We start from the raw sequence: 27858 nt of genomic DNA on the forward strand, positions 1-27858 counted from the left end.
GGGCGGGCAGAGCCGGCGGGGACAGCCCGGCCCCGCTCCCCCCGGTGCCCTCCCCGCTCCCGGGGCTCCGCAGCCGCCGCCGCCGCTCCCAGCGATGCAGATTCCCCCTCCCCATCCCAAATTTCCCTCCCCCATCCCCTCTCCCACCTTTTCCCCCCCCCCCCAAATCTCCCCGGGCATTTTTGGGCCCCGACTCTAAAATCATTGCGAATTGGAAGATCCCCGGTAACAGCAAAGCTGCGGGGTTTTATCGATGATTTTATCGATTATTGATTGGTTTTATCTTTATTTATCGCGAACCTTCTCAGCTCCCCCCCAAAACGGGCTGGAAAATCCCTGTCCCTGCAATTCCCTCTCCCTGCAATTTCCTCTCCCTGAAATTTCTTCATATCCCTAATTAATTGAATTAATCCGAGATCCCTTCCCGCAGCCCGGGTTGGTATCCAGGGTTGGTGTGCCAGATCCATCCCGGCGCTGCTGCTGCTGCTCCAGCCGGGAATGGTGCCAGGAATTCTGCGGGAATGGTGCCAGGAGCGCCCCCCGGTGCCCCCGGGAATTCCGCTCCTCCCTCGGGATCCGCTGTGCCCGGGGATGATCCCGAACCCCGCGAGTTCGGGCACAGGAGCCGCTCCCAGGTAAATCCCGCAGGGATTGGGGCCGGGAGGAGCCGCTGGGATTCCTCGCTGCCGCAGCGATCCCGGGGTTTATTCCAGGCGGGAATTAATGAATGAATTAATTAATGAATTAATTAATGAATTGTCGGGGTTCCCATTGAAAGGGGCAGGGCCGGGCGCTGCTCCCGCTCCATCCCGGGGGGAACCGGGAATGATGCTGATGGCAGAATTCCCTAAAAACCTGGGAATGGGAGCAGAGATTGAGGGAATGGGAATGCGGGAATGGGAGCAGGGAATGTGGGAATGGGAATGCGGGAATGGGAGCTGGAAATGGGAACTGGGAATGCGGGAATGGGATCCAGGAATGGGAACTGGGAATGTGGGAATGGGAAATGGGAATGGGAAATGGGAAATGGGAACTGGGAATGGGATCCAGGAATGGGAACCGGGAATGGGAAATGGGAACTGGGAACTGGGAATGGGATCCAGGAATGGGAACTGGGAACTGGGAATGGGAATGGGAATGGGAACTGGGAATGGGATCCAGGAATGGGAACTGGGAATGTGGGAATGGGAAATTTGAGGTGGATCCAAAAAAGAAAAAAAAAAAAAAAACAACCAAAATTTGTGCGGGATCTAAAAATCCAAAATTCAAGGAAAATTAAAAAAAAAATCAAAATCCAAGGAGCTGAAAAGGATGAAAAACTGCCAAGGTCAAGGCAAATTAAAATAAAAAAAATCAAACAAAGGGGTGGAAGGATCAAAAATGAGGTAAAAAAAAAAAAAAAAAAAAGAAAAAAAAGAGAAAGAAAATCAAAATCCCAGGGAATAAAAAGCTGAAAATCCTCGAGAACCCAAAGCAATTCCAGGTCCCTGCGCGGCTGCAGCCGCCTCGGCAGCGCGGGCGGTTCCTCCCCGGTTTCTCCGGGATTATTTATTTATTTTATATATTATTATTACCCCTGCTGGAAAATCCCTTCCCGCGGCCTCCAAAGGGTTAACGCGGCCTCCAAAGGGTTAACGCGGCCGCGCTCGGCGCTGCGGGCGGAAACGGCCCCGGGTTCGAATCGCCCGCAGGAACCGCGGCCGGGGCGAGCCGGGAGCAGCCGCAGCTTCCGGTTCTCCGGAGTTCCGTTCCCCGGAGCTTCCCGTCCCGGAGCTTCCCCGATCACGAGTTCCCGATCCCTCGGAGCTTCCCGATTCTCCGAGGTTCCGATTTTCCGGCTTCGATCCCGCCGGGGGTTCTCGATCCCCTCCGACAGCCGGAGGTTCCCGATCCCGGAGGTTCCCGATCCGGGTTCCCGATCCGGAGGTTCCGATCCCGGGTTCCCGTCCCGGGTTCCGACCGGAGGTTCCCGATCCCGGAGGTTCCCGATCCGGGTTCCCGACCGCCGGGGTTCCCGATCCTGCCGGAGGTTCCCGATCCCCCCGGAGGTTCCCGATCCCGACTTCCCGATCCGCGGGGTTCCCGATCTCCCGGAGCCTCCCGATCCCCCCGGAGGTTCCCGATCCCGGAGGTTCCCGATCCCCCCAGGGGTTCCCGATCCCGGGGGTTCCCGATCCCCACCCGGGGTTCCCGATCCCCTCCGGAGCTTCCCGATCCCCTTCGGAGGTTCCCGATTCTCCCGGAGGTTCCCGATCCCCTCCGGAGGTTCCCGATCCCCCCGGAGGTTCCCGATCCCGGAGGTTCCCGATCCCGAGGTTCCCGATCCGGAGGTTCCCGATCCCCCAGAGTTCCCGATCCCCCCGGAGGTTCCCGATCCCGGAGGTTCCCGATCCCGGAGGTTCCCGATCCCCTCCGGAGGTTCCCGATCCCGGGGGTTCCCGATCCCGCCGGGACGAGCCGGGCATGGGCCGGTCCTGCCGCGAGTCCAATCTCTATTACTACAGCATCAAATTCGCGCTCTCCGCCTACGCCACGCTCTTCTCGGTACGTCCTTTCCCTTTTTTCCCCATTTTCCCCATTATTTCCCCATTTCCCCCCATTATTTCCCCATTATTTCCCCATTTTTCCCCTTTATTTCCCCATTATTTCCCCCTTTTTTTCCCATTTTCCCCATTATTTCCCCATTTTTCCCCCATTATTTCCCCATTTTTCCCCCATTATTTCCCATTATTTCCCCATTATTTCCATTATTTCCCCATTTTTCCCCCATTATTTCCCCATTTTTTCCCATTTTTCCCCATTTTCCCCCCTATTTTCCCCATTATTTCCCCTTTTTTTCCCATTTTCCCCCGTTTTTCCCCATTATTTTCCCCATTTTTCCCCATTTTCCCCCCATTTTTCCCCCCTTTTTCCCCCCAATTTTTCTGCATTTTCCCCCCATTTTCCCCCCTTTTTCCCCTTTTTCCCCATTTCCCCCATTTTTCCCCATTTTCCCCCATTTTTCCCCCATTATTTCCCCATTTTTCCTCCCATTTTTCCCCCATTTCCCCATATTTCCCAGCGTTTTTCCCCATTTTTCCCAACACACAAAATTACCTTTCCCATCCCCTTTCACTTTTCCGTGTCCCAATTTCCCCTTCCCAGACCCCAAATCCTTCAGGAGAACCCGCGGTGCCTCCGAACCCCCTGGACCACCCCAAACTGGGCAATTTAGGGCGATTTTGGGGTGAACCCGCCGGTTTTGGGGTTTTCTCCCCCCTCATCCTCCCCCGTGATTCCTTTGTGGCCACCAGTCCCATGGACAGAAAAAACCTAAAAAAAATTTCAAAATTTACCGTGGGAAAATCCCCAAATAAATGCAAATAAATTGAATTTCAGGCGGTTTTGAAACGCTGGACTCTGCTCGGGGCGGGATTTCCCTGGGATCCACAAACACCTGCGGGAGGAAGGGAGGGGAAAACGCGGAATTCCGCCCTTTTGGGGGTTTATTTTGGGTCATTCCGACTTTATTTCCAAATATTTCCTCCCCAGGGTTAAATAACCTCAGGGTGGGGCCGATTTTTCAGGTGTGAGCACAAAAAATTCCTCGGCAGGTGCCCGGAAATGGTTTTAATTCCGGTTTTTATTGATTTTTGACCCGTGAATGAGCTCGGCCACGGTTAAAAAAATCACCAAAATTTGGAATTTTTTTGGGATTATCTCCCAGATTTTCCAGGCTCTGAGGGGCCAGAGCTCTGTGGCATTCCCAGAAATCCCAAAAATTCCGGATTTTTTCCCACATTTCTGGCTCAGGGTGGAGTTTTGGGTGGGATTTGTGCAATATTCCAAACAAATCCATGGAAAAACCCCAATATTTGGGTACCTAAGGAGCCAATCCCACCCAGTTTGGGGTTTCCCGGAGGTTTTTGGGATTTTCCTCCCAGTTCCACTCTGGGAATTTTGGATGAACCCTGGGACAATTCCCGGATTTTTGGGGGAATTTTGGGAGAGCTCCATGGGGAATCCAACAGGGAGGAGCTTTCCCGAAAAAACGGGAAAACAACCCAAAAAACGGGAAAACAACCCCAAAAAAATGGGAAAACAACCCCAAAAAAACCGGGAAAACAACCCCAAAAAATGGGAAAACAACCCCAAAAAAACGGGAAAACAACCCCAAAAAAAACGGGAAAACAACCCCAAAAAACAGGAAAACAACCCCAAAAAATGGGAAAACAACCCAAAAAACGGGAAAACAACCCCAAAAAATGGGAAAACAACCCCAAAAACCCCATTTTGGATGGTTTAACCCCTCCCACCTCCATGATCCCAGACAGGAATTCTGGAGTCTTTCAGCCTGACCTAATTCCGGCCTCATTTGCATAATTACTGCCCAATTAATTGCTGGACAGGTTCTTTTCCCACAAAATGGAGAGCGGGTGTTTGAACTGACCCCGATAATCCTGAAAACCCCAAAAATCCTGAATTCCATGGATTTGGAGTCACCTCCATGGTTTGGGAATCCTGGGGAGGGAATTCCATGGATCTGAAAAACCCTAAAAACCTCCAAAACCCCTGGAAATCCCAAAAACCTCCAAAAACCCCCCAAAACCCCCAAAACCCTGGAAATCTCAAAACCTCCTAAAAACCTTGAAAACCCCCAAAAACCCTGGAAATCTCAAAACCCCCCCCAAAACCCTGAAAAATCCTGAAAACCCCCAAAACCCTGGAAATCTCAAAACCCCCCAAAACCCTGAAAAACCCTGAAAACCCCCAAAACCCTGAAAAACCCTGAAAACCCCAAAAATCTTGAAAATCCCAAAAACCCCCAAAAAACCTGGAAATCTCAAAACCCCCCCAAAACCCTGAAAAACCCTGAAAACCCCCAAACCTCTGGGAATCCCAAAAACCCCTAAAAACCTTGAAAACCCTAAAAACCCTGGAAACCCCAAAAACCTCCAAAACCCTGGAAATCCCGAAAACCCTGGAAAAACCCTAAAAACCCTAAAAACCTCCAAAACCCCTAAAAACCCTGAAAAACCCTGAAAACCCCAAAAACCCCTGAAAACCCCAAAACCCCATAAACCCCATAAATCCCATAAATCCCAGACTAATTCCCAATTTCCCCACAGCTGCTGGGGCTGCTGCTGCTGGCGCTGGGTGCGTACACGGAGGTGCCTACGCACGCTCAAGGGGATCTTCCTAAAAACCCCAAAAACCCCATAAATCCCATAAATCCCATAAATCCCAGACTAATTCCCAATTTCCCCCACAGCTGCTGGCGCTGGGCGCGTACGCGGAGGCGGCACCACATGCTCAAGGGGATCTTCCCAAAAACCCCAAAAACCCCCATAAATCCCATAAATCCCATAAATCCCAGACTAATTCCCAATTTCCCCCACAGCTGCTGGCGCTGGGCGCGTACGCGGAGGCGGCTCCGCACGCTCGAGGGGATTTTCCTAAAAACCCCAAAAACCCCAAAACCCCCTTGAAAAGTCTGAAAACCCCAAACCCCTAAAAACCCCAAAAACCCTGAAAACCCCAAACCCCTAAAACCCAAAAAACCCCCATAAATCCCATAAATCCCAGACTAATTCCCAATTTCCCCCACAGCTGCTGGCGCTGGGCGCGTACGCGGAGGCGGCACCGCACGCTCGATGGCATTAAAATCCCAAAAACGCTGAAAACCCCGAAAACCCCAAAAACCCTGAAAACCCCAAAACCCCCATAAATCCCATAAATCCCAGACTAATTCCAATTTCCCCGCAGCTGCTGGGGCTGCTGCTGCTGGCGCTGGGCGCGTACGCGGAGGCGGCACCACATGCTCAAGGGGATCTTCCCAAAAACCCCAAAAACCCCCATAAATCCCATAAATCCCATAAATCCCATAAATCCCAGACTAATTCCCAATTTCCCCCACAGCTGCTGGTGCTGGGCGCGTACGCGGAGGCGGCACCGCACGCTCAAGGGCATTTTCCCAAAAACCCCAAAAACCCTGAAAACCCCAAACCCCAAAAACCCCAAAAACCCCGTAAATCCCATAAATCCCAGAGTAATTCCCAGTTTCCCCCGCAGCTGCTGGTGCTGGGCACGTACGCGGAGGCCGAGCGGCAGCAGCACCACACACCTGATGGCATTTTCCCAAAAACCCCAAAAACCCCAAAAACCCCAAAAACCCAAAAACCCCATAAATCCCATAAATCCCAGCCTAATTCCAGTTCCCCCACAGCTGCTGGGGCTGCTGCTGCTGGCGCTGGGCGCGTACGCGGAGGCCGAGCGGCAGCGGCTCCGCACGCTCGATGGCATTTTCCTGGCTCCGGCCGTGCTGCTGCTGGCGCTGGGCTCCCTCGTGTCCCTCGTGTCCCTGCTGGGCCTGGTGGGCGCCCTGCGCGACAACCGCGCCCTGCTCCGCACGGTGGGTGAGCAACGGCCGCGGGATTGCCGGGGTACGGGGGGATCCGGGGGGAACGTCCGTGGAATTCCATGGATTCGGGGTCATCTCTATGGATTTGGGGTCATCTCCATGGAATTCCATGGGTCCGGGGTCATCTCTATGGATTTGGGGTCATCTCCATGGAATTCCATGGATTGTGGGGTCAACACCATGGATCCAGGGGCACATCCGTGGAATTCCATGGATTGCAGGGTCATCTCCATGGACTTGGGGTCATCTCCATGGAATTCCACGGATTGCGGGGTCATCTCCTTGGGTCTGGGGTAGTCTCTATGGAATTCCATGGGTCTGGGGTCATCTCCATGGAATTCCATGGATTGCGGGGTCATCTCCATGGACTTGGGGTCATCTCCATGGAATTCCATGGATCTGGGGTCATCTCCATGGATTTGGGGTCATCTCCATGGAATTCCATGGATTGCGGGGTCATCTCCATGAATTTGGGGTCACCTCCATGGATCCGGGGGCACGTCCGTGGAATTCCATGGATTTGGGGTCATCTCTATGGAATTCCATGGGTCTGGGGTTGTCTCTATTGAATTCCATGGGTCTGGGGTCATCTCCATGGATTCAGGGTCATCTCCATGGATCTGGGATCATCTCCATGGATCTGGGGGCACGTCCATGGAATTCCATGGATTCAGGGAATTCCATGGGTCTGGGGTCATTTCCATGGATTCAGGGTCACCTCCATGGATTTGGGGTCATCTCCATGGAATCCCATGGATTTGGGGTCATCGCCATGGATCCAGGGGCACATCCGTGGAATTCCATGGATTGCAGGGTCATCTCCATGGAATTCCATGGATTTGGGGTTGTCTCTATTGAATTCCATGGATTGCGAGGTCATCTCCATGGAATTCCATGGATTCAGGGTCATCTCCATGGGTTCGGGGTCACCTCCATGGATTGGGGGTCATCTCTATGGAATTACGTGGATTGCGGGGTGATCTCCATGGATTTGGGGTCATCTCCATGGATCCGGGGGTACGTCCGTGGAATTCCATGGATTTGGGGTCATCTCTATGGAATCCCATGGGTCCGGCATCATATCCATGGATTCTGGGGTCACATCCATGGAATTCCATGGATTTGGGGTCATCTTCATGGATTTGGGGTTATCTCTATGGAATCCCATGGATTGCGGGGTCACCTCCATGGGTTTGGGGTCATTGCCATGGATTCAGGGTCATCTCCATGGATCCAGGGGCACGTCCGTGGAATTCCATGGATTTGGGGTCACATCCGTGGAATCCCATGGGTCCGGGGTCATCTCTATGGAATTCCATGGGTCTGGGGTCATCTCCATGGACTTCGGGGTCATCTCCATGGATCCGGGGGCACATCCGTGGAATTCCATGGATTCGGGGTCATCTCCATGGACTTGGGGTCATCTCCATGGAATTCCACGGATTGCGGGGTCATCTCCTTGGGTCTGGGGTAGTCTCTATGGAATCCCATGGATTGTGGGGTCATCTCCATGGACTTCGGGGTCATCTCCATGGAATCCCATGGGTCTGGGGTCATCTCCATGGATTTGGGGTCATCTCCATGGAATTCCATGGATTTGGGGTCATCTCCATGGAATCCCATGAATTGCGGGGTGATCTGCATGGAATTCCATGGATTTGGGGTCATCTCCATGGATTTGGGGATCCATGGAGGGAATTCCACAGTGTTTTCCCTCCCGAGGTCCATCCCGGGGTGCCAATTCCCAAGAAAATAGAATTCCCAGGAAAATCCAATTCCCAGAAAATCCAATTCCCAGAAAATAGAATTCCCAGAAAATCCAATTCCTAAGAAAATAGAATTCCCAGGAAAATCCAATTCCCAGAAAATCCAATTCCCAGAAAATAGAATTCCCAGAAAATAGAATTCCCAGGAAAATCCAATTCCCAGGAAAATAGAATTCCCACAAAATCCAATTCCCAAGAAAATAGAATTCCCAGGAAAATCCAATTCCCAGGAAAACCCAATTCCCAGGAAATCCAATTCCCAGAAAATAGAATTCCCAGGAAAATCCAATTCCCAGAAAAATGCAATTCCCAGAAAATCCAGTTCCCAGAAAATCCAATTCCCAGAAAATAGAATTCCCAGAAAATAGAATTCCCAGGAAAATCCAATTCCCAGGAAAATCCAATTCCCAGAAAATCCAGTTCCCAGCAGCAGCGCCTCCCCCTCCGTGCCCAACCCTCCCAAAAGGCCGGGAATTGCCGGGAATTGCCGGGAATTGCCGGGAATTGTCGGGAATTGCTGGGAATTGTCGGGAATTGTCGGGAATTGTCGGGAATTGCCGGGAATTGTCGGGAATTGCCGGGAATTGCCGGGAATTGTCGGGAATTGCCGGGAATTGCCGGGAGTTGTCGGGAATTGCCGGGAATTGCCGGGAATTGTCGGGAATTGTCGGGAATTGCCGGGAATTGCCGGGAATTGCCGGGAATTGCCGGGAATTGTCGGGAATTGCTGGGAATTGCCGGGAATTGCTGGGAATTGTCGGGAGTTGTCGGGAATTGTCGGGAATTGCCGGGAATTGTCGGGAATTGCCGGAAATTGTCGGGAGTTGTCAGAAATTGTCGGGAATTGCTGGGAATTGTCGGGAATTGTCGGGAATTGTCGGGAGTTGTCGGGAATTGCCGGGAATTGCCGGGAATTGCCGGGAATTGCCGGGAATTGCCGGGAATTGTCGGGAATTGTCGGGAATTGCCGGGAATTGCCGGGAATTGTCGGGAATTGTCGGGAATTGCCGAGGGCAGGAAGGAGCAATCAGAGGATGGGAATTGGCCCTTCCAGGAGAATTCCCAGAACAAAAGGAAATCAGGGAGAGAGGCCCTGGAGGAGCTCTTGGGGCCCAGCTGGGCCCGGCAGCTGCAGCTTTGGGGATTTTTATGGAAAATCGGGGAAATTGGGTTTGAAAGGATCCAGATTTGGGTTTTAAAGGGTCCGGGATGGTTTTTAAAAGGACCCAGAATTTGTCCTTAAAAGGATCTGGGATTGGATTTAAAAGGATCTGGGATTTGGATTTAAAAGGAATTGGGATTTGTGATTTAAAGGGTCTGGGATTTGAATTTTAAAGGATCTGGGATTTGGATTTTAAAGGATTTGGGATCATCTTTAAAAGGATCTGGGATTGGATTTAAAAGGATCTGGGATTGGATTTAAAAGGATCTGGGATTGGATTTAAAAGGATCCAGGTCCGTGTTTAAAAGGATCAGAATTTGCATCTAAAAAGATCTGGGATGGTGTTTAAAGCTGGATTTGTGTTTAAAAGGATTGGGAATCTTGTTTGAAAGGATCCAGGGTTGTGCTTAAACCTGGATTTGGGTTTAAACCTGGATTTGGGTTTAAACCGGAATTTTGTTTATACCTGGATTTGGGTTTTAAACGATCTGGGATTGGTGTTTAAACCCAGATTTGGGGTTTAAAGGATTTGGGATTTTTTTAAAGCCTGGATTTGGGTTTTAAACGATCTGGGGTTGCTGTTCCAAAGGAGCCGGGCTGGTTTCTCCCCTGGTTTCTCCCTGGATTTGTGCAATTCCCAATGGAATTCCGCTGATTTCTGCCTGCTCTGTGCAATTCCCACCGGAATTCCGCTGATTTGTGCCCGCTCTGTGCAATTCCCAATGGAATTCCGCTGATTTATGCCTGCTCTGTGCAATTCCCAATGGAATTCCGCTGATTTGTGCCTGCTCTGTGCAATTCCCGCTGGAATTCCGCTGATTTGTGCCCGTTTTGTGCAATTCCCACTGGAATTTTGGCTGATTTGTGCCTGCTCTGTGCAATTCCCACTGGAATTTTGGCTGATTTGTGCCTGCTCTGTGCAATTCCCAATGGAATTTTGGCTGATTTGTGCCCGCTCTGTGCAATTCCCAATGGAATTTTGGCTGATTTGTGCCCGCTCTGTGCAATTCCCAATGGAATTTTGGCTGATTTGTGCCTGCTCTGTGCAATTCCCACCGGAATTCCGCTGATTTGTGCCTGTTCTGTGCAATTCCCACCGAATTCCACTGATTTGTGCCGCTCTGTGCAATTCCCATGGAATTTTGGCTGATTTGTGCCTGCTCTGTGCAATTCCCGCTGGAATTCCGCTGATTTGTGCCCGTTTTGTGCAATTCCCACTGGAATTCCGCTGATTTGTGCCCGCTCGGTGCCGCTGGCAGCTCCGTCCATCTCCACAGCATCCACTGGGAACATCCCGGTCCCAACGGCCCCAAACCCCCGGGATCGATGGCCTGGAAATCCCAACCCAAACCCACGGGATTGGGGCTCCGGAGGGACAGGAATTCACCCCAAACACAGGAATTCACCCCAAATTTGCCCCAGAGGGACAGGAATTCACCCCAAACACAGAAATTCACCCCAAACATGGGAATTCACCCCAAATTTGCCCCAGAGGGACAGGAATTCACCCCAAATTTGCCCCAGAGGGACAGGAATTCACCCCAGATTTGCCCCAGAGGGACAGGAATTCACCCCAAACACAGGAATTCACCCCAAACACAGAATTCACCCCAAATTTGCCCCGGAGGGACAGGAATTCACCCCAAACACAGAAATTCACCCCAAATTTGCCCTGGAGGGACAGGAATTCACCCCAAACACAGAATTCACCCCAGATTTACCCCAGAGGGACAGGAATTCACCCCAAACACAGGAATTCACCCCAATCACAGAATTCACCCCAAACACAGGAATTCACCCCAATCACAGGAATTCACCCCAAACACAGAATTCACCCCAAACACAGGAATTCACCCCAATCACAGAATTCACCCCAGGTTGCCCCGCAGCACCAGCATTCCCAGCATTCCCAGCATTCCCAGATCCGCTGTCCCGGCCGGCCCGTGCGGGTTCGGGGGTGGCTGGGCAGGAACCGGAGCCCGGAGCTCATTAAGGAGCCGCTCCCAGAGGGCTCCCTCCCTTCCGAGGCTGCCGCGGCCATGGGGATGGATGAGCTCGTTAGCGGCCGCGTTAATTGGATCGGGATCGAGCGGCTCCGCCTGAGTCAGCGCGCGGGGCCGGGGGAGATTCCCTGGGGAGGCTCCTCCGAGAAATCCGGGATTTGTTCGGAGCCTCGGGCTCCGTCCCGGTCCCTTCCCGACCCTTCCTGATCCTTCCCAAACCCTTCCTGATCCTTCCTAATATTTCCCATTCCCATCCCAATCCTTCCTGATCCTTCCCAATTTTTCCATTCCCTTCCCAATTTTTCCTGATTCCTTCCCAATCCCTTCCCAATCCTTCCTGATCCTTCTTAATATTTCCTGATTCCTTCCAATTTTTCCTGATCCTTCCCAATTTTTCCTGATCCTTCCTGATTCCTTCCCAATCCTTTCCTGGTCCTTCCCAATCCCTTCCCAAATCCCTTCCCAATCTCCCTTCCTGATCCTTCCTAATATTTCCCATTCCCTTCCCAATCCCTTCTGATCCTTCCCAACCCTTCCTGATCCTTCCTAATATTTCCCATTCCCTTTTTTCCTGATCCTTCCCAATCCCTTCCCAATCTCCCTTCCCAATCCCTTCCTGATCCTTCCTAATATTTCCTGTTCCCTTCCCAATCTCCTTCCTGATTCTTTCCCAATTTTTCCTGATCCTTCCCAATCCCTTCCCGATCCTTCCTAATATTTCCTGATCCGTTCCCAATCCCTTCCTGATCCTTCCTAATCCCTTCCCGATCCTTCCTAATATTTCCTGATCCTTCCTAATGTTTTCTGATTCCTTCCCAATAATTCCTGATCCTTCCCAATCTTCCTTCCCAATCCCTTCCTGATCCTTCCTGGTCCTTCCTAATATTTCCTGTTCCCTTCCTTTTCCCTTCCCAATTATTCCTGATCCTTCCCAATCTCCCTTCCCGATCCTTCCTAATATTTCCCATTCCCTTCCCAATCCTTCCTGATTCCTTCCCAGTCCCTTCTTGGTCCTTCCCGATTCCTTCCCAATCCCTTCCTGATCCTTCTTAATATTTCCTGTTCCCTTCCCAATCCCCTTCCTGATTCCTTCCCAATTTTTCCTGGTCCTTCCCAATCCTTCCTGATTCTTTCCCAGTCCCTTCCTGATTCCTTCCCATTTTTTCCTGATCCTTCCCAATCTCCCTTCCCCATCCCCTCTCTGGGCTGGACGGTGACACCCGGGGGACACCGAGGTGGAATTTCCGCCAGAATTCCAGGAAAATCGGGAATTCCGGTGGCGAATTCCTCATTTCCCGGTGTCCTCTCCTCCCGCAGTTCTTCTGGGTGCTGCTGCTGATCTTCCTGACGGAGCTGCTGCTCATCCTGGTGCAGATCGTCTTCGAGAGCAAGGTGGGACACGGACACGGCCGGGAATCCCGGGAATTCCATCGGCGTTCCCGAAAATGGGATGGTCATTACCAGAAATGGAATGTATTATTCCCAAAAATGGGATGGTTATTCCCAAAAATGGGATGGTCATTACCAAAATGGAATGTTTATTCCCAAAAAATGGGATGGTCATTCCCAAAAATGGGATGGTTATTCCTGAAATGGGATGGTCATTCCCAAAAATGGAATGTTTATTCCCAAAAAATGGGATGGTCATCCCCAAAAATGGGATGGTCATTCCCAGAAATGGGATGGTCATTCTCAAAAATTCCATTGTCATTCCCAGAAATGGGATGGTTAATCCCAAAAAATGGGATGGTTATTCCTAAAAATTCCACTGTCAGTCCCAAAAAACAGAATGGTCATTCCCAGAAATGGGATGGTCATTCCCAAAAATGGGATGGTCATTCCCAAAAATGGGATGGTCATTCTCAAAAATTGAATGGTCATTACCAGAAATTCCATTGTCATACCCAAAAATGGATCCCTCTGGATTTTCAGGCTTTCCCCGATTTTCAGATTCTTCCCTGGATTCCAGAAATGGGATGGTTATTCCCAAAAAATGGATGGTCATTCTCAAAATTCCATTCCATCCAGAAATGGGATGGTTATTCCCAAAAATTCCACTGTCAGTCCCCAAAACCAGAATTGTCATTCCTGAAAACAGAATGGTTATTCCCAAAAATGGGATGGTCATTTCCAAAAATTCCATTGTTATTCCCAAAAATGGGATGGTTATTCCCAAAACCAGGATGGTCATTCCCCAAAAAATGGAATTTTTTTAAATTCTTGACCATGGAATTGTCATTCCTGAAAACAGGATCGTCATTCCCAAAAATGGGATGGTCAGTCCCAAAAATTGAATCATTATTCCCAAAAATTCCATTGTCATTCCCAAAAAACAGAATGGTTATTCCCAAAAATGGAATGGTTATTCCCAAAAATTCCATTGTTCTTCCCAAAACTTGAATGGTTATTCCCAAAAACTTCATTGTCATTCCCAAAAAAACCAGAATGCTTATTCCCAAAAATGGAATGGTTACCCCCAAAAATTGAATGGTTATTCCCAAAAATTCCCAAAAATTTGGTTTGTTATTCCCAAAAAACCAGAATGGCTATTCCCAAAAATTCCATTGCTATTCCCCAAAATGGAATTGTCACTCCTGAAAACTGAATTTTTTATTCCTGACCATGGAATTGTCGCTCCCAAAACTGGAATTGCAATTCCTCGGGATGGAACTCTGGGATGCAGCAGGAGTTTTAAAGTGAAATTAATTTAAAATCAATTTTAATTAATCGGGATGATATCAAAAGTGAATTAAAGGCCAGATAAAGGGGGAATTGTGGGAAGCACAAATCCCCCTCTGGAACAACGGATCTTCATCAAACCCCCAATCCCAGAATTAATTGGATTTCAGGTGAAATCAACCACGACCAGGAATTAATTTCGATATGCAAATCAGCTTTGTTGATATGCAAATGAGGAACAGCAAAAATCCGGCAGATAAAAATTCCTTGGGTTGGATGAGGCAGGAACGGATCCAAACCGCTCCAAAATTGTGGATTTTATCCCAAAAAATCCCCTTGGGATGGGGCAAATCCCTGCTCTGGTGTGGAAAAGGTGGAATTTTGTGTTTTCCGTGGATTTTCCCGATTTTTGTGTTTCTCCACCCAGATGAACGAGGTTTTCCACTCCAACATCCAGGAGGGAATCCGGCACTACTACGACGACCTGGACTTCAAAAATATCCTGGATTTTGTGCAGGAAAAGGTTTGGGTGGGAAAAGGGGAAATTTCCCAAGGAATTCGCGATCCCGTGCCCCATTTCCCCTGGATTTGCAGGATTTTCCCCCGAAATTCCCTGAATTTTCAGAGTTTTCCCCCTGGATTTTCAGGATTTTCCCCCTAGATTTTCACGATTTTCCCCTGAATTTTCAGGATTTTTCCCCTGAATTTCCCCCTGGAGTTTCAGGATTTTCCCCTGGATTTTCCCCCTGGATTTTCAGGATTTTCCCCCTGGATTTTCAGGATTTTTCCCCCTGGATTTTCAGGATTTTCCCCTGGATTTTCCAGAGTTTTCCCCTGGATTTTCCCCTGGATTTTCAGGATTTTCCCCCTGGAGTTTCAGGATTTTTCCTCCTGGATTTTCAGGATTTTTCCCCTGGATTTTCAGGATTTTTCCCCCTGGAGTTTCAGGATTTTTCCCCCTGGATTTTCAGGATTTTTCCCCTTGGATTTTCCGGAGTTTTCCCCTGGATTTTCAGGATTTTCTCCTGGATTTTCAGGATTTTTCCTCTGAATTTTCCCCTGGATTTTCTCCTGGATTTTCAGGATTTTCCCCCTGGATTTTCCAGAGTTTTCCCCTGGATTTTCCCCCTGGAGTTTCAGGATTTTCCCTCTGGATTTTCAGGATTTTTCCCCCTGGATTTTCAGGATTTTCCTCTGTATTTTCAGGTTTTCCCCTGATTTTCAGGATTTTTCCTCCTGGATTTTCAGGATTTTTTCCCCTGGATTTTCCCCCTGGATTTTCAGGGTTTTCCCCTGGATTTTCAGGATTTTCTCCTGGATTTTCAGGATTTTTCCTCTGAATTTTCCCCTGAATTTTCTCCTGGATTTTTAGGCTTTTTCCCCCTGGATTTTCCCCCTGGATTTTCAGGATTTGCCCCTGGATTTCCCTGAAATTCCCTGGATTTTCAGGATTTTTTTCCTCATGGATTTCAGGATTTTTCCCCCTGGATTTTCCCCTGCATTTTCAGGGCTTTCCCCTGGATTTTCAGGATTTTCCTTGGAAAATGGGAGCAGAGGGAAAAACCTCTCCCAAAATCTTCTCCTGGATGATTTTAGCACTTAAAAAATGGCCAAACCCAGCCCAGGCTCATTTTTATTCCGTGGAGGATTCGGGGTGACTTTGATTGGAATTTTTTTAATCTTTGCTGCAGGAAACAAAGAGATTTTTTTAATTTGAATTTTTTCCCCTTTGGAGCTGCAGGATTTGATCCCAATTTATCCTGACAGGAAGAGAAATCCCGGAGGGATTTGTGGGGTGGCCGAGAGCCCCCAAATCCATCCCTGCCTGGGGAAAAATGGGATTTGTCACCTGGAATTAAAGCGTGGAAATGGGGATGGAGCTGAGCCCCTCAGAAATGGGGGATAAATGGGAAAAATTCCCTTTTTTGTACTCTGAAACTTCCCTGGGAGCAGGGAAAATTGGGAAGGGGAATGGGATCGGAATCCTAAAATTCCCTCATCCCAGGTTTTTCCAGCCTGGCCTTGGACGCTTCCAAAGGATCCAAAAATTCCCTGGGAATTCCATCATCCCAATTAATCATGATCCCAATTAATGATAATTCCCTGTTCTCCCAATCGTTTTTCCAGGATTTTTAAGGAATTTCCAGGGCTGGAAAAATTCCCTGGGAATTCCATCCGGGCCCTTGCCAGGGAGGGATTGGCCCCCAAAATCCCAACCCCAAATCCCTTTGGAGTGGGAATCGCTCCCCTTTTCCCTGGAATTTTGGGGTTCCCAGCTCTGTGTTTTCCCTGTTTTTTTCCTGGAATTTTGGAGTTTTTCAGCTCTTTGTTTTCCCTGTGTTTTTCCCTGTGTTTTTCCTGGAATTTGGGGTTCCAGCTCTTTGTTTTTCCTTGTTTTTCCTGCAGTTTTCCCTTTTCCCCTGGAATTTTGGGGTTCCCAGCTCTGTGTTTTCCTGGTGTTTTCCCTGTGTTTTCCCTGTTTTTTTCCTGGAATTTTGGAGTTTTTCAGCTCTTTGTTTTCCCTGTGGTTTTCCTGCAATTTCCCTGGAATTTTGGGGTTCCCAGCTCTGTGATTTTCCTGTGATTTCCCTGTGATTTTCCTGGAATTTTCCTGGAATTTTGGGTTTCCAGCTCTGTGTTTTCCCTATGATTTTCCTGTGTTTTTCCTGAGTTTTCCTGTGTTTTCCCTGGAATTTTGGATTCCCAGCTCTTTGTTTTTCCTGTGTTTTTCCTGGAATTTTGGGGTTTCCAGCTCTGCATTTTCCCTGTTTTTTCCCTGTGTTTTCCCTGTGTTTTCCCTGTGTTTTCCCTGCAGTTTTCCTGCTGTGGAGGGGATGAATTCCGGGACTGGGAAGTGAACCAGTACCTGGAATTTTGGGGTTCCCAGCTCTTTGTTTTCCCTGTGTTTTTCCTGCAGTTTTCCCTTTTCCCCTGGAATTTTGGGATTCCCAGCTCTGTGTTTTCCCTGTGTTTTTCCTGCAGTTTTCCCTGGAATTTTGGGGTTCCCAGCTCTTTGATCTCCCTGTGTTTTTCCTGTGTTTTTCCTGGAATTTTGGGGTTCCCAGCTCTGTGTTTTCCTGCAGTTTTCCCTGTGTTTTCCCTGTTTTTTTCCTGGAATTTTGGGGTTTCCAGCTCTGCCTTTTTCCCGTGTTTTCCCTGCAGTTTTCCCTGGAATTTTGGGATTCCCAGCTCTTTGTTTTCCCTGTGTTTTTCCTGTGTTTTTCCTGCAGTTTTCCCTGGAATTTTGGGTTCCCAGCTCTTGTTTTCCTGGTTTTTCCTGCAATTTCCCGGAATTTGGGTTTTTCAGCTCTGTGTTTTCCCTTTTCCCCTGGAATTTTGGGTTCCCAGCTCTGTTTTCCCTGTGTTTTCCCTGTGATTTCCCTGCAGTTTTCCCAGTGTTTTTCCTGCAGTTTTCCTGCAGTTTTCCCTGGAATTTTGGGGTTTCCAGCTCTGCATTTTCCCTGTGATTTTCCTGTGGTTTTCCTGTGTTTTCCCTGAGTTTTCCCTGAGTTTTCCCTGTGTTTCCCTGCAGTTTTCCTGCTGTGGAGGGGATGAATTCCGGGATTGGGAAGTGAACCAGTACCACCGGTGCAACGGCAGCGGGGCCCTGGCCTGCGGGGTGCCCCACTCGTGCTGCGTCCGAGGGGTGAGTGGGGAACGGCCCAAAATCCTGGGAAAAATCCCAAAATTCCTGGGGAAATATCCCAGAAATCCAGGGGAAAAAATCCCAAAATTTCAGGGGAAAAATCCCAGAATTTCAGGGAAAATATCCCAAAATTCCTGGGGAAATATCCCAGAAATCCAGGGGAAAAAAATCCCAAAATTCCAGGGGAAAAAATCCCAAAATTTCAGGGAAAAAATCCCAAAATTCCAGGGAAAAAATCCCAAAATTTCAGGGAAAAAAATCCCAAAATTCCTGGGGGAAATCTCAAAATTCAAGGGAAAAAATATCCCAGAATGCCAGGGAAAAAAAAAATCCCAAAATTCCTGGGAGAAATCCAAATATTTCAGGGACAATATCACAGAGTTCCATGGAGAAAATATCCCAGAATTCCAGAGAAAAAATCCCAAAATTCCAGGGAAAAAATCCCAGAATTTCAGGGAAAAAAATCCCAAAATTTCAGGGGAAAAAAAATCCCAAAATTCCTGGGGGAAATCTCAAAATTCAAGGGAAAAAATATCCCAGAATGACAGGGGAAAAAATATCCCAAAATTCCAGAGAGAAATCCAAATATTTCAGGGACAATATCCCAGAGTTCCATGGAGAAAAGATCCCAGAATTCCAGGGAAAAAATCCCAACATTTCAGAGAGAATATCCCAAAATTCAAGGGAAAATATCCCAGAATTGCAGGGAGAAAAATCCCAGAATTCCAGGGAAAAAAATCCCAAAATTCCAGAGAAAAATCCCAAAATTCCAGGGACAATATTCCAGAATTGCAGGGAGAAAAATCCTAGAACTGCAGGGAAAAATCCCAAAATTCCCAGGGAAATCCCCTCTAAAATTTTGCAGAACAAAATTTTGCTAAAAATTGGTTTCCTCCAACCCCAAAATTTTGCTAAAAATGAATTTCATCCAGCCCAGCCCTGCTCCAGGATTCCATCCCAGGACGAAACCTCAGGATCCTGAAAATCCCCAAAAACCCCAAAGCAGGGCCAGGAAAGTTTGGGATAAATCCCAAAAAGGCAGCGAGGAAAATTCCTCATCAATCCCTCATTGTTCTTAATGGAGAAACAGGGAAATGTGAAGGGCTTTAATTAGGCTGATATGCAAATGAGATGCAGATTTGAGCTGCTCTCTAATCAAGGCCTTGATTGAGGCTCCTGGGGATGGAATTCCTGCAGGGAGCTTTTTTTGGGGGTTTTTTTGGGATAATTTGGTAAAAATAAAACCTGAGCAGGGGGAAGGGAGAGGGGAAAATTCCCTTAATCCAGAGGGGGAGAAATTGGGGAGGTTTTTTTGGGAATGCTGGAGGTGGGCTTGGAGCAGCCTTGGGATTTTGGGATTTTGGGATTTTGGGATTTTGGGATTTTGGGATTTTGGGATTTTGGGATTTAGGGCCCCTTCCCACCCAAAGCACTCCAGGATTGCCTGAGCTGGGTCTGCAGGGTGAATCCACGGAATCTCCAGGAATCCTGGACTGGTTTGGGTTGGGATTTGCCCTCAGCCCCAGGGACACCCCAAATTCCCTCCAGAATTCCCAATTTCCTTTGGATTTCTGGTGATTTCCCACGTTAACCCCTCCCCTTTATCCCAGGTTAACCCCGCCCCTATCCCGGGTTAGCCCCGCCCCTCTACTGGGTTAGCCCCGCCCCTATCCTGGGTTAGCCCCGCCCCTATCCTTGGTTAACCCCGCCCCTCTACTGGGTTAGCCCCGCCCCTATCCTGGGTTAACACTGCCCCATCCTGGGTTAGCCCCGCCCCTCTACTAGGTTAGCCCCGCCCCTATCCCGGGTCAACCCCGCCCCATCCCTGATTAGCCCCGCCCCTATCCCGGGTTAGCCCCACCCCTGTCCCGGGTCAACCCCGCGCCTATTCCTGATTAGCCCCGCCCCTATCCTTGGTTAACCCCGCCCCTATCCCGGGTTAACCCCGCCCCTATCCTTGGTTAACCCCGCCCCTATCCTGGGTTAGCCCCGCCCCTATCCCGGGTCAGCCCCGCCCCTGTTGTGGGTCAACCCCGCCCCTATCCCTGATTAGCCCCGCCCCTATCCCGGGTTAGCCACGCCCCTATCCTGGGTTAACCCCGCCCTTGTCCCGAGTTAACCCCGCCCCTATCCTTGGTTAACCCCGCCCCTATCCCGGGTTAACCCCGCCCCTATCCCGGGTCAGCCCCGCCCCTATCCTGGGTTAACCCCGCCCCTGTCCCGTATTAGCCCTGCCCCTATCCTGGGTTAACCCCGCCCCCTTCCCGGGTCAGCCCCGCCCCTGTCGTGGGTCAACCCCGCCCCTATCCTGGGTTAGCCCCGCCCCTGTCTCGGGTTAACCCCGCCCCTATCCTGGGTTAACCCCGCCCCTATCCTGGGTTAGCCCCGCCCCTATCCCGGCTTGGCCCCGCCCCCATCCCGGGTTAACCCTTCCCGTGCCGCCCCCGCAGGCGCCCGGGGCCGTGGTGAACACGCTGTGCGGGTACCGCGCCCTGGACAAGGAGGTGAATTTTGGGAATTTTTGGGAATTTTCTGATCTTTCTTCCCCCAAATCCCAAAAATCAAATTCCCCTTCCCCAAAAATCAAATTCCCCTTCCCCAGCAGCTTCCAGCTCCGTTTTGGGGCTTTTCCCGGGAATTTTGGGGCACTTTTGGTGCTCTGGGATTCTCACCTGGGAGCGGCCTCAGCCCTTCCCAGCGGGAGAGGGATCCAGGGATCCCCCAAGGGCAGAAATGTGGGAATTCCTGGTGGCGGAATTCCTGCCAGAAATGTGGGAATTCCTGGTGGCAGAATTCCCTGCAGAAATGTGGGAATTCCTGCCAGAATTCCCAGCAGAATTCCCTGCAGAAATGTGGGAATTCCCAGTAGAAATGTGGGAATTCCTGGTGACAGAATTCCTGCCAGAAATGTGGGAATTCCTGCCAGAATTCCCTGCAAAATTCCCTGCAGAAATCTGGAAATTCCCTGCAGAAATGTGGGAATTCCTGCCAGAATTCCCAGCAGAATTCCCTGCAGAAATGTGGGAATTCCCAGTAGAAATGTGGAAATTCCTGGTGACAGAATTCCTGCCAGAAATCTGGAAATTCCCAGTAGAAATGTGAGAATTCCTGGTGGCATAATTCCTTACAGAAATGTGGGAATTCCCTGCAGAAATGTGGGAATTCCTGGCAGAATTCTCTGCAGAAATGTGAGAATTCCTGGTGGCAGAATTCCTGCAGAAATGTGGGAATTCCCAGCAGAATTCCCAGCAGAAATGTGGGAATCCCTTCCAGGAATTCCTGGCAGGAATTCCCAGCCCGGGCAGGCCCCAGCTGAGGGAATTGGACGCTCCAGGATCTCCCAGAGCCCCAAATTTGGGATCTGTTCCCAGCTCAGCTCCTTTGGCAGCCCCAGCACCCAAACCCCTCCCTTGGGGCGGCCATTTGGGTCCCAATCCCCCAACCGGAGCCCAAATTCCCGGGAAAGCTGCGGATAAATCCCAGAATTCCCGAATTGTGACCCCTTCTCCTGCCGGCAGCGCCTGGAGCTGCTGGGCACCATCCACGTGCGCGGCTGCATCCACGCCCTGGGGCTCTGGCTCAAGGACAACGGCCCGGCCACGCTGGCCATCGGCTGCTCCCTGCTGCTGCCCCAGGTACCGCCAATCCCACATTCCCACATTCCCACATTCCCAAAATCCCACATTCCCACATTCCCAAATTCCCACATTCCCACATTCCCACATTCCCAAATCCCACATTCCCAAATTCCCACATTCCCAAATTCCCAAATCCCGGCTGCAGTTCCCAAATCCCGGCTCCAATTCCCAAATCCCAGCTGCAATTCCCAAATTCCCACTGCAATTCCCAAATCCCAGCTCCAATTCCCAAATTCCTGCTCCAATTCCCAAATTCCAGCTTCAATTCCCAATTTCCAGCTGCAATTCCCAAATTCTCAAGTTCCCAAATTCCCAAATCCCGGCTCCAATTCCCGAATCCCATCTGCATTCCCCAGTCCTAGCTGCAAATCCTAAATTCCCGCTCCACTTCTCAAATTCCCAGCTGCAATTCCCAAATCCCAGTTGGAGTTTCCAGACTCCCAAATTCCCAAATTCTCGGCTGCAATTCCCAAATCCCGGCTGCAATTCCCAAATTCCTGATGCAATTCCCAAATTCCCACTGCAATTCCCAAATCCCATCTCCAATTCCCAAATCCCAGCTGCAATTCCCAAATCCCAGCTGCAATTCCCAAATCCCAGCTGCAATTCCCAAATTCCCACTGCCATTCCCAATCCTGGCCCCAATTCCCAAATTCCCACTTCAATTCTCAATTCCCAGCTCCCATTCCCATATTCCGGCTGCCATTCCCAATCCCGGCTGCAGTTCCCGGGATCAGGGCTGACCCCGCAGTTTTGGGGCTCTCGGCTCCTTTCCCTGCTGGATGTGGGAAAATCCTTTGGGATCCCAAAAAAATCCTTTGGTGGGGCAGGGAAAGTCATCCCTCATCCATTAACAGCGGGCTGCTAATTGGGAATGCTAATGAGGAATGCTAATGAGGAATGCTAATGAGGAATGCTAATGGGGAGAAATCCACGGGAATGGAGCCCTGATGGGTCTGGAGTGGTTAATGGGGAATGCTGGGGGAAAAATTGGGAATGCTGATGGAGCTGGAGAGGTGTCGGAAATGGGGAATGGTGGGGGCAAAAATCCCTGGAATTCTGCGGGAAAAATCTCTGGAATTCTGGGGAAAAATCCCTGGAATGCTGCGGGAAAAATCCCTGGAATTCTGGGGACAAATCCCTGGAATGCTGCTGGGTCTGGCCATCCATCCATCCATCCATCCATCCATCCATCCATCCATCCATCCATCCATCCATTCATCCCTCCCTGTGCGTTATTGTCCGTCTGTCCCATCCATTCATCCTGTGAGTTATTGTCCGTCTGTCCCATCCATTCCTGTGAGTTATTGTCCGTCTGTCCATCCCTCCCTGTGAGTTATTGTCCGTCTGTCCATCCATCCCTGTGAGTTATTGTCCGTCTGTCCCATCCATCCATCCCTGTGAGTTATTGTCCGTCTGTCCATCCATCCCTCCCTGTGAGTTATTGTCCATCTGTCCATCCCTCCCTGTGAGTTATTGTCTGTCTGTCCCATCCATCATCCATCCATCCATCCATCCATCCATCCATCCATCCATCCATCCATCCATCCATCCATCCCTCCCTGTGAGTTATTGTCCATCTGTCCATCCATCCCTGTGAGTTATTGTCCGTCTGTCCATCCATCCCTGTGAGTTATTGTCTGTCTGTCCCATCCATCCCTGTGAGTTATTGTCTGTCTGTCCCATCCATCCCTCCCTGTGAGTTATTGTCCGTCTGTCCCATCTGTCCCTCCCTGTGAGTTATTGTCCGTCTGTCCCATCCATCCCTGTGAGTTATTGTCCAACTGTCCCATCCATCCCTGTGAGTTATTGTCCGTCTGTCCATCCCTGTGAGTTATTGTCTGTCTGTCCATCCATCCCTGTGAGTTATTGTCCGTCTATCCATCCCTGTGAGTTATTGTCTGTCTGTCCATCCATCCATCCATCCATCCCTGTGAGTTATTGTCCGTCTGTCCCATCCCTCCCTGTGAGTTATTGTCCGTCTGTCCATCCATCCCTGTGAGTTATTGTCCGTCTGTCCCATCCCTCCCTCCCTGTGAGTTATTGTCTGTCTGTCCCATCCATCCATCCATCCCTCCCTGTGAGTTATTGTCCGTCTGTCCCATCCATCCCTCCCTGTGCGTTATTGTCTGTCTGTCCCATCCCTCCCTGTGAGTTATTGTCCATCTGTCCATCCCTCCCTGTGAGTTATTGTCCCTCTGTCCATCCCTCCATCCATCCATCCATCCATCCATCCATCCATCCCTGTGAGTTATTGTCCCTCTGTCCATCCCTCCCTGTGAGTTATTGTCCGTCTGTCCATCCCTGTGAGTTATTGTCCGTCTGTCCATCCCTCCCCCCCGCGGTGCCGGAGATGGACGAGCCCATTCCGTGGAAATCGCGGAATTTTCCCCGCCGGGCGTTTTCCATCTCGGGCTGACGGGGGTGGAGAACGTTCAGCGTTTCCTGGGAAGATGAATTTGGGATTTGTTCCTTCTCCAGGCTCGGGGGGAGGGAAAAGGGGAATAATGGAGGATTTGGGATTTTTCCATCCCAAAAATCCCAATTTCCATCTGCAAAAATCCCAATTTAGGGAATGGAAAGCCAAAAAATGAGGGGAAAAAACCCCAATTTGGGATTTGTAAACTCTGGGAAAATTCAGCTTTCCAGGATCCAGCCAGAACTGGGGAATCTTCCCAAATTCCCACGGAAAAGGGATTTTTTTGTTTTATTAATGGAATCCCATAAACTCCTGGGATTTATGGATTTTTTTATGGATTCCCAAAGCTTTTGGGATTTATGGATTTTTTATGGATTCCCAAAGCTTCTGGGATTTATCAATTTTTTTTTAGGGATTGCCATAAACTCCTGGGATTTATGGATTTTGTATGGATTCCCAAAGCTCCTGGGATTTATGGATTCCCAAAGCTTTTGGGATTTATGGATTTTTTTAGGGATTCCCATAAACTCCTGGGATTTATGGATTCCCAAAGCTTCTGGGATTTATGGATTTTTTATGGATTCCCATAAATCCCATAACTCTTGGGATTTCTGGATTTTTTTATGGATTCCCAAAGCTTTTGGGATTTATGGATTTTTTTATGGATTCCCAAAGCTTTTGGGATTTATGCATTTTTTATAAATTCCCATAAATCCCATAGCTCTTGGGATTTCTGGATTTTTTATGGATTCCCAAAGCTCCTGGGATTTATGGATTTTTTTAGGGATTCCCATAAACTCCTGGGATTTATGGATTTTTTATGGATTCCCAAAGCTCCTGGGATTTATGGATTTTTTATGGATTCCCATAAATCCCATAACTCTTGGGATTTCTGGATTTTTTTATGGATTCCCAAAGCCCCTGGGATTTATGGATTTTTTATGGATTCCCATAAATCCCATAGCTCTTGGGATTTCTGGATTTTTTATGGATTCCCAAAGCTCCTGGGATCTCTTTACCCCCTGGATAAACCCAAAATCCTTTCCCATGGATTTTCCCCCTTTGGGCTCTCAAATCCCACTTTGGGAAAAGCTGAAATTCCATCCGGGAAGAGCAGGAGCATCCCTGAATCCCAAATCCGCAATTGCAGGATCCCAATCCCAGCTCACATTCCAGGTTTGGTTTTTCCAGCCCGTTCCGGTTTCCCCGCGGTGCCGTGAGCGCGGAGCCGATATTGGATCCATCCATAACCCTGACAGGAGCGGGATTTGGGATTTGGGATTTGGGATCGGGAACGGGGCCGTGACGCAGAGCAGGGGTTGGATTGGTTTTATTCCCTTTTATTGCCCGTTTTTATTGGGATTTGGGATTTTAGATGGCTTTATTTCCTTTTATTCCCCATTTTCTGTGGGATTTGGGATCCTGACTGAAGCCTTTGGATGGTTTTATTCCCTTCCAGAATTCCCCATTTTCTCTGGGATTTGGGATCTGGTTTGGATGGTTTTATTCCCTTCCAAAATTCCCCATTTTCTCTGGGATTTGGGATCCTGACTGAAGCCTTTGGATGGTTTTATTCCCTTTTATTCCCCATTTTCTCTGGGATTCAGGATCCTGACTGAAGCCTTTGGATGGTTTTATTCCCTTTTATTCCCCATTTTCTCTGGGATTTGGGATCTTGGATGGTTTTATTCCCCATTTTCTCTGGAATTCAGGATCCTGGCTAAAACCTTTGGATGGTTTTATTCCCTTCCAGAATTCCCCATTTTCTCTGGGATTTGGGATTTTAGATGGTTTTATTCCCCATTTTCTCTGGGATTTGGGATCCCCATGGAGGCCCTTGGTTGGTTTTATTCCCATTTTTTCTGGGATTTGGGATCTTGGTTGGTTTTATTCCCATTTTTTCTGGGATTCCTCAGCACAGGAGCAGCAGCCGTCCCAGCCCAGCCCCGGCTCTGTTTCCATGGAATTCACACACAAATCCTCCTGCGAGGCAAAAATGCCAAATCTGCCCCAAATCCCGCAATTCAAAGGGTTTTCCTGGCTCCGGGGGATCGGGATTGGGATTTTGGTGGGGGCTGTGACAGTTCCATAATGGGGACGAGCTGGCACCCGTGGAAATGGGATTGCAAATTGCGAAGGGCTCGCTCGGGGTGGGGATCAGCACAATCCCATTATGATCCCATTGTTAATGATCCCATTATGATCCCATTGTTAATTATCCCATTATTATCCCCTTATTATTATTATCCCGTTATTATCCCCTTTCCCAGTGCTGTCCCTGACCCTTTTAGGATATCCCTGACCCCTTTAGGATATTCCTGACCCCATTAGGACATCCCTGTCCTCTTTTAGGATATCCCTGACCCTTTTGGGGTCTCCCTGATCCTTTTGGGGTCTCCCTGACCCTTTTGGGGTGTCCTTGACCCCTTTTAGGATATCCTTGACACCTTTGGGATACCCCTGTCCCCTTTAGGGTCTCCCTGTCCCCTTTTAGGATGTCCCTGACCCTTTTGGGGTGTCCCTGTCCCTTTTAGGATATCCCTGACCCTTTTGGGGTGTCCCTGACCCCTTTTAGGATATTTCTGACCCCTTTGGGATGTTCCTGATCCCATTAGGGATCTCTCTGATGCCTTTGGGGTGTCCCTGACCCCTTTTAGGATATCCTTGATACCTTTGGGATACCCCTGTCCCCTTTGGGGTGTCCCTGACCCTTTTAGGATGTCCCTGACCCTTTTGGGGCGTTCCTGACCCCTTTTAGGATATTTCTGACCCCTTTAGGGCCTCCCTGTCCCTTTTGAGATGTCCCTGTCCCCTTTAGGATCTGTCTGTCCCTTTTAGAATATCCCTGACCCCTTTGGGGTGTCCCTGTCCCCTTTTAGGATATCCCTGACCCTTTTGGGGCGTTCCTGACCCTTTTAGGATATTTCTGACCCTTTTGAGGTGTCCCTGAGGATATCCCTGACCCTTTTGGGGCATCTCTGACCCCTTTAGGACCTCCCTGCCCCTTTTGGGGTGTCCCTGACCCCTTTTAGGACCTGCCTGCCCCCTTTGGATGCCCCTGACCCTTTTGGGGCGTTCCTGACCCTTTTAGGATATTTCTGACCCTTTTGAGATGTCCCTGTCCCCTTTAGGACCTCCCTGTCCCCTTTTGGGGTGTCCCTGACCCCTTTTAGGACCCCCCCTGACCCTGTGGTGTCTCTGTGGCAGCTGCTGGGCCTGGCCCTGGCCCGGCTGCACTGGCAGCAGCTGAACGAGCTCCGCTCCCGCTGCCATTTCGTGGATTCGGGACCGGGCCCGGGCGCGGCCCCGCTGGATCTGACGGGAGCGGGCTGGTGCTGGTGCCTGCCCCGGGACGGCGGCTACGGCGGCTACGGAGCTACCGGAGCACCGGGGAGCGACCGGGAATACGGGAACACGGGAGCACCGGGAATGACGGGAACAACGGAGACACCGGGAGTGCCAGGAGCATTGGGAATAACGGGAATGACGGGAGCACTGGGAATAACGGGAATGGCTGGGACACCGGGAGTGCCGGGAGCGGCGGGGACAACTGGAATAGCGGGGACACCGGGAATAACGGGAACAGCTGGAATGGCGGGAACAACGGGAACAACGGGAGCAGCTGGAATGGCGGGAACAGCTGGAATGGCGGGAACAGCTGGAATGGCGGGGACACCGGGAATAACGGGAACAGCTGGAATGGCGGGACACGGGAATACGGGGACACAAAACAGGAATAACGGGAACAGCTGGAATGGGCGGGACAGCTGGAATGACAGGGACACCGGGAATAACGGGAACAACGGGAATAACGGGAACAGCGGGAATACGGGGGACACGGGAATAACGGGAGCAGCTGGAATGGCGGGAAACATGGAATGGCGGGACATACCGGGAATAACGGGAATAACGGGAATAACGGGAACAGCTGGAATGGCGGGGACACCGGGAGCATCGGGGACACCGGGAATGGCGGCTGGGAGGAGGAGGAGGAGGAGGAGGAGTTGGATGAAGGCGCCGCCTTCCTCCGCAGAGTGTGAGGAGCGCTCGGACTCGTAGCAGAACATGGAAAAAAAATGGGATTTTTCCTCTCAGGTCCCGAATTTTCTTGGTGAAAAAAACAGGAATTTTTCATATTTTGGAAA

The 27858-nt window shown here is 49.9% G+C and overlaps 1 protein-coding gene across 1 annotated transcript; it reads left to right on the plus strand.

Moving 5' to 3' along the window:
* Window positions 1-211: 211 nt before the first annotated feature.
* On the plus strand, window positions 212-27753 carry LOC135456836 (tetraspanin-15-like). Its single transcript, XM_064730954.1, has 11 exons — window positions 212-225; window positions 431-635; window positions 2505-2544; window positions 6206-6391; window positions 12649-12723; window positions 14438-14533; window positions 17543-17656; window positions 20107-20160; window positions 21175-21291; window positions 26921-27169; window positions 27535-27753. The coding sequence occupies exons 2-11, from the start codon at window positions 499-501 to the stop codon at window positions 27751-27753; spliced, it is 1287 nt and encodes a 428-aa protein (XP_064587024.1). The 5' UTR covers window positions 212-225; window positions 431-498.
* The last annotated feature ends 105 nt before the right edge of the window (window positions 27754-27858 follow it).

The sequence above is a fragment of the Zonotrichia leucophrys genome, chromosome 22, assembly GCF_028769735.1.
Source record: "Zonotrichia leucophrys gambelii isolate GWCS_2022_RI chromosome 22, RI_Zleu_2.0, whole genome shotgun sequence".
In the NCBI taxonomy this organism is placed as follows: domain Eukaryota; kingdom Metazoa; phylum Chordata; class Aves; order Passeriformes; family Passerellidae; genus Zonotrichia; species Zonotrichia leucophrys.

Excerpts from the sequence above, each read along its gene's own strand:
- LOC135456836 (XM_064730954.1), top strand. The coding sequence starts at position 499 with ATGGTGCCAGGAATTCTGCGGGAATGGTGCCAGGAGCGCCCCCCGGTG. Across the intron at positions 636-2,504 it reads GGCACAGGAGCCGCTCCCAG|CATCAAATTCGCGCTCTCCG; the intron begins GTAAATCCCGCA and ends CTATTACTACAG. Across the intron at positions 14,534-17,542 it reads TGGATTTTGTGCAGGAAAAG|TTTTCCTGCTGTGGAGGGGA; the intron begins GTTTGGGTGGGA and ends GTTTCCCTGCAG.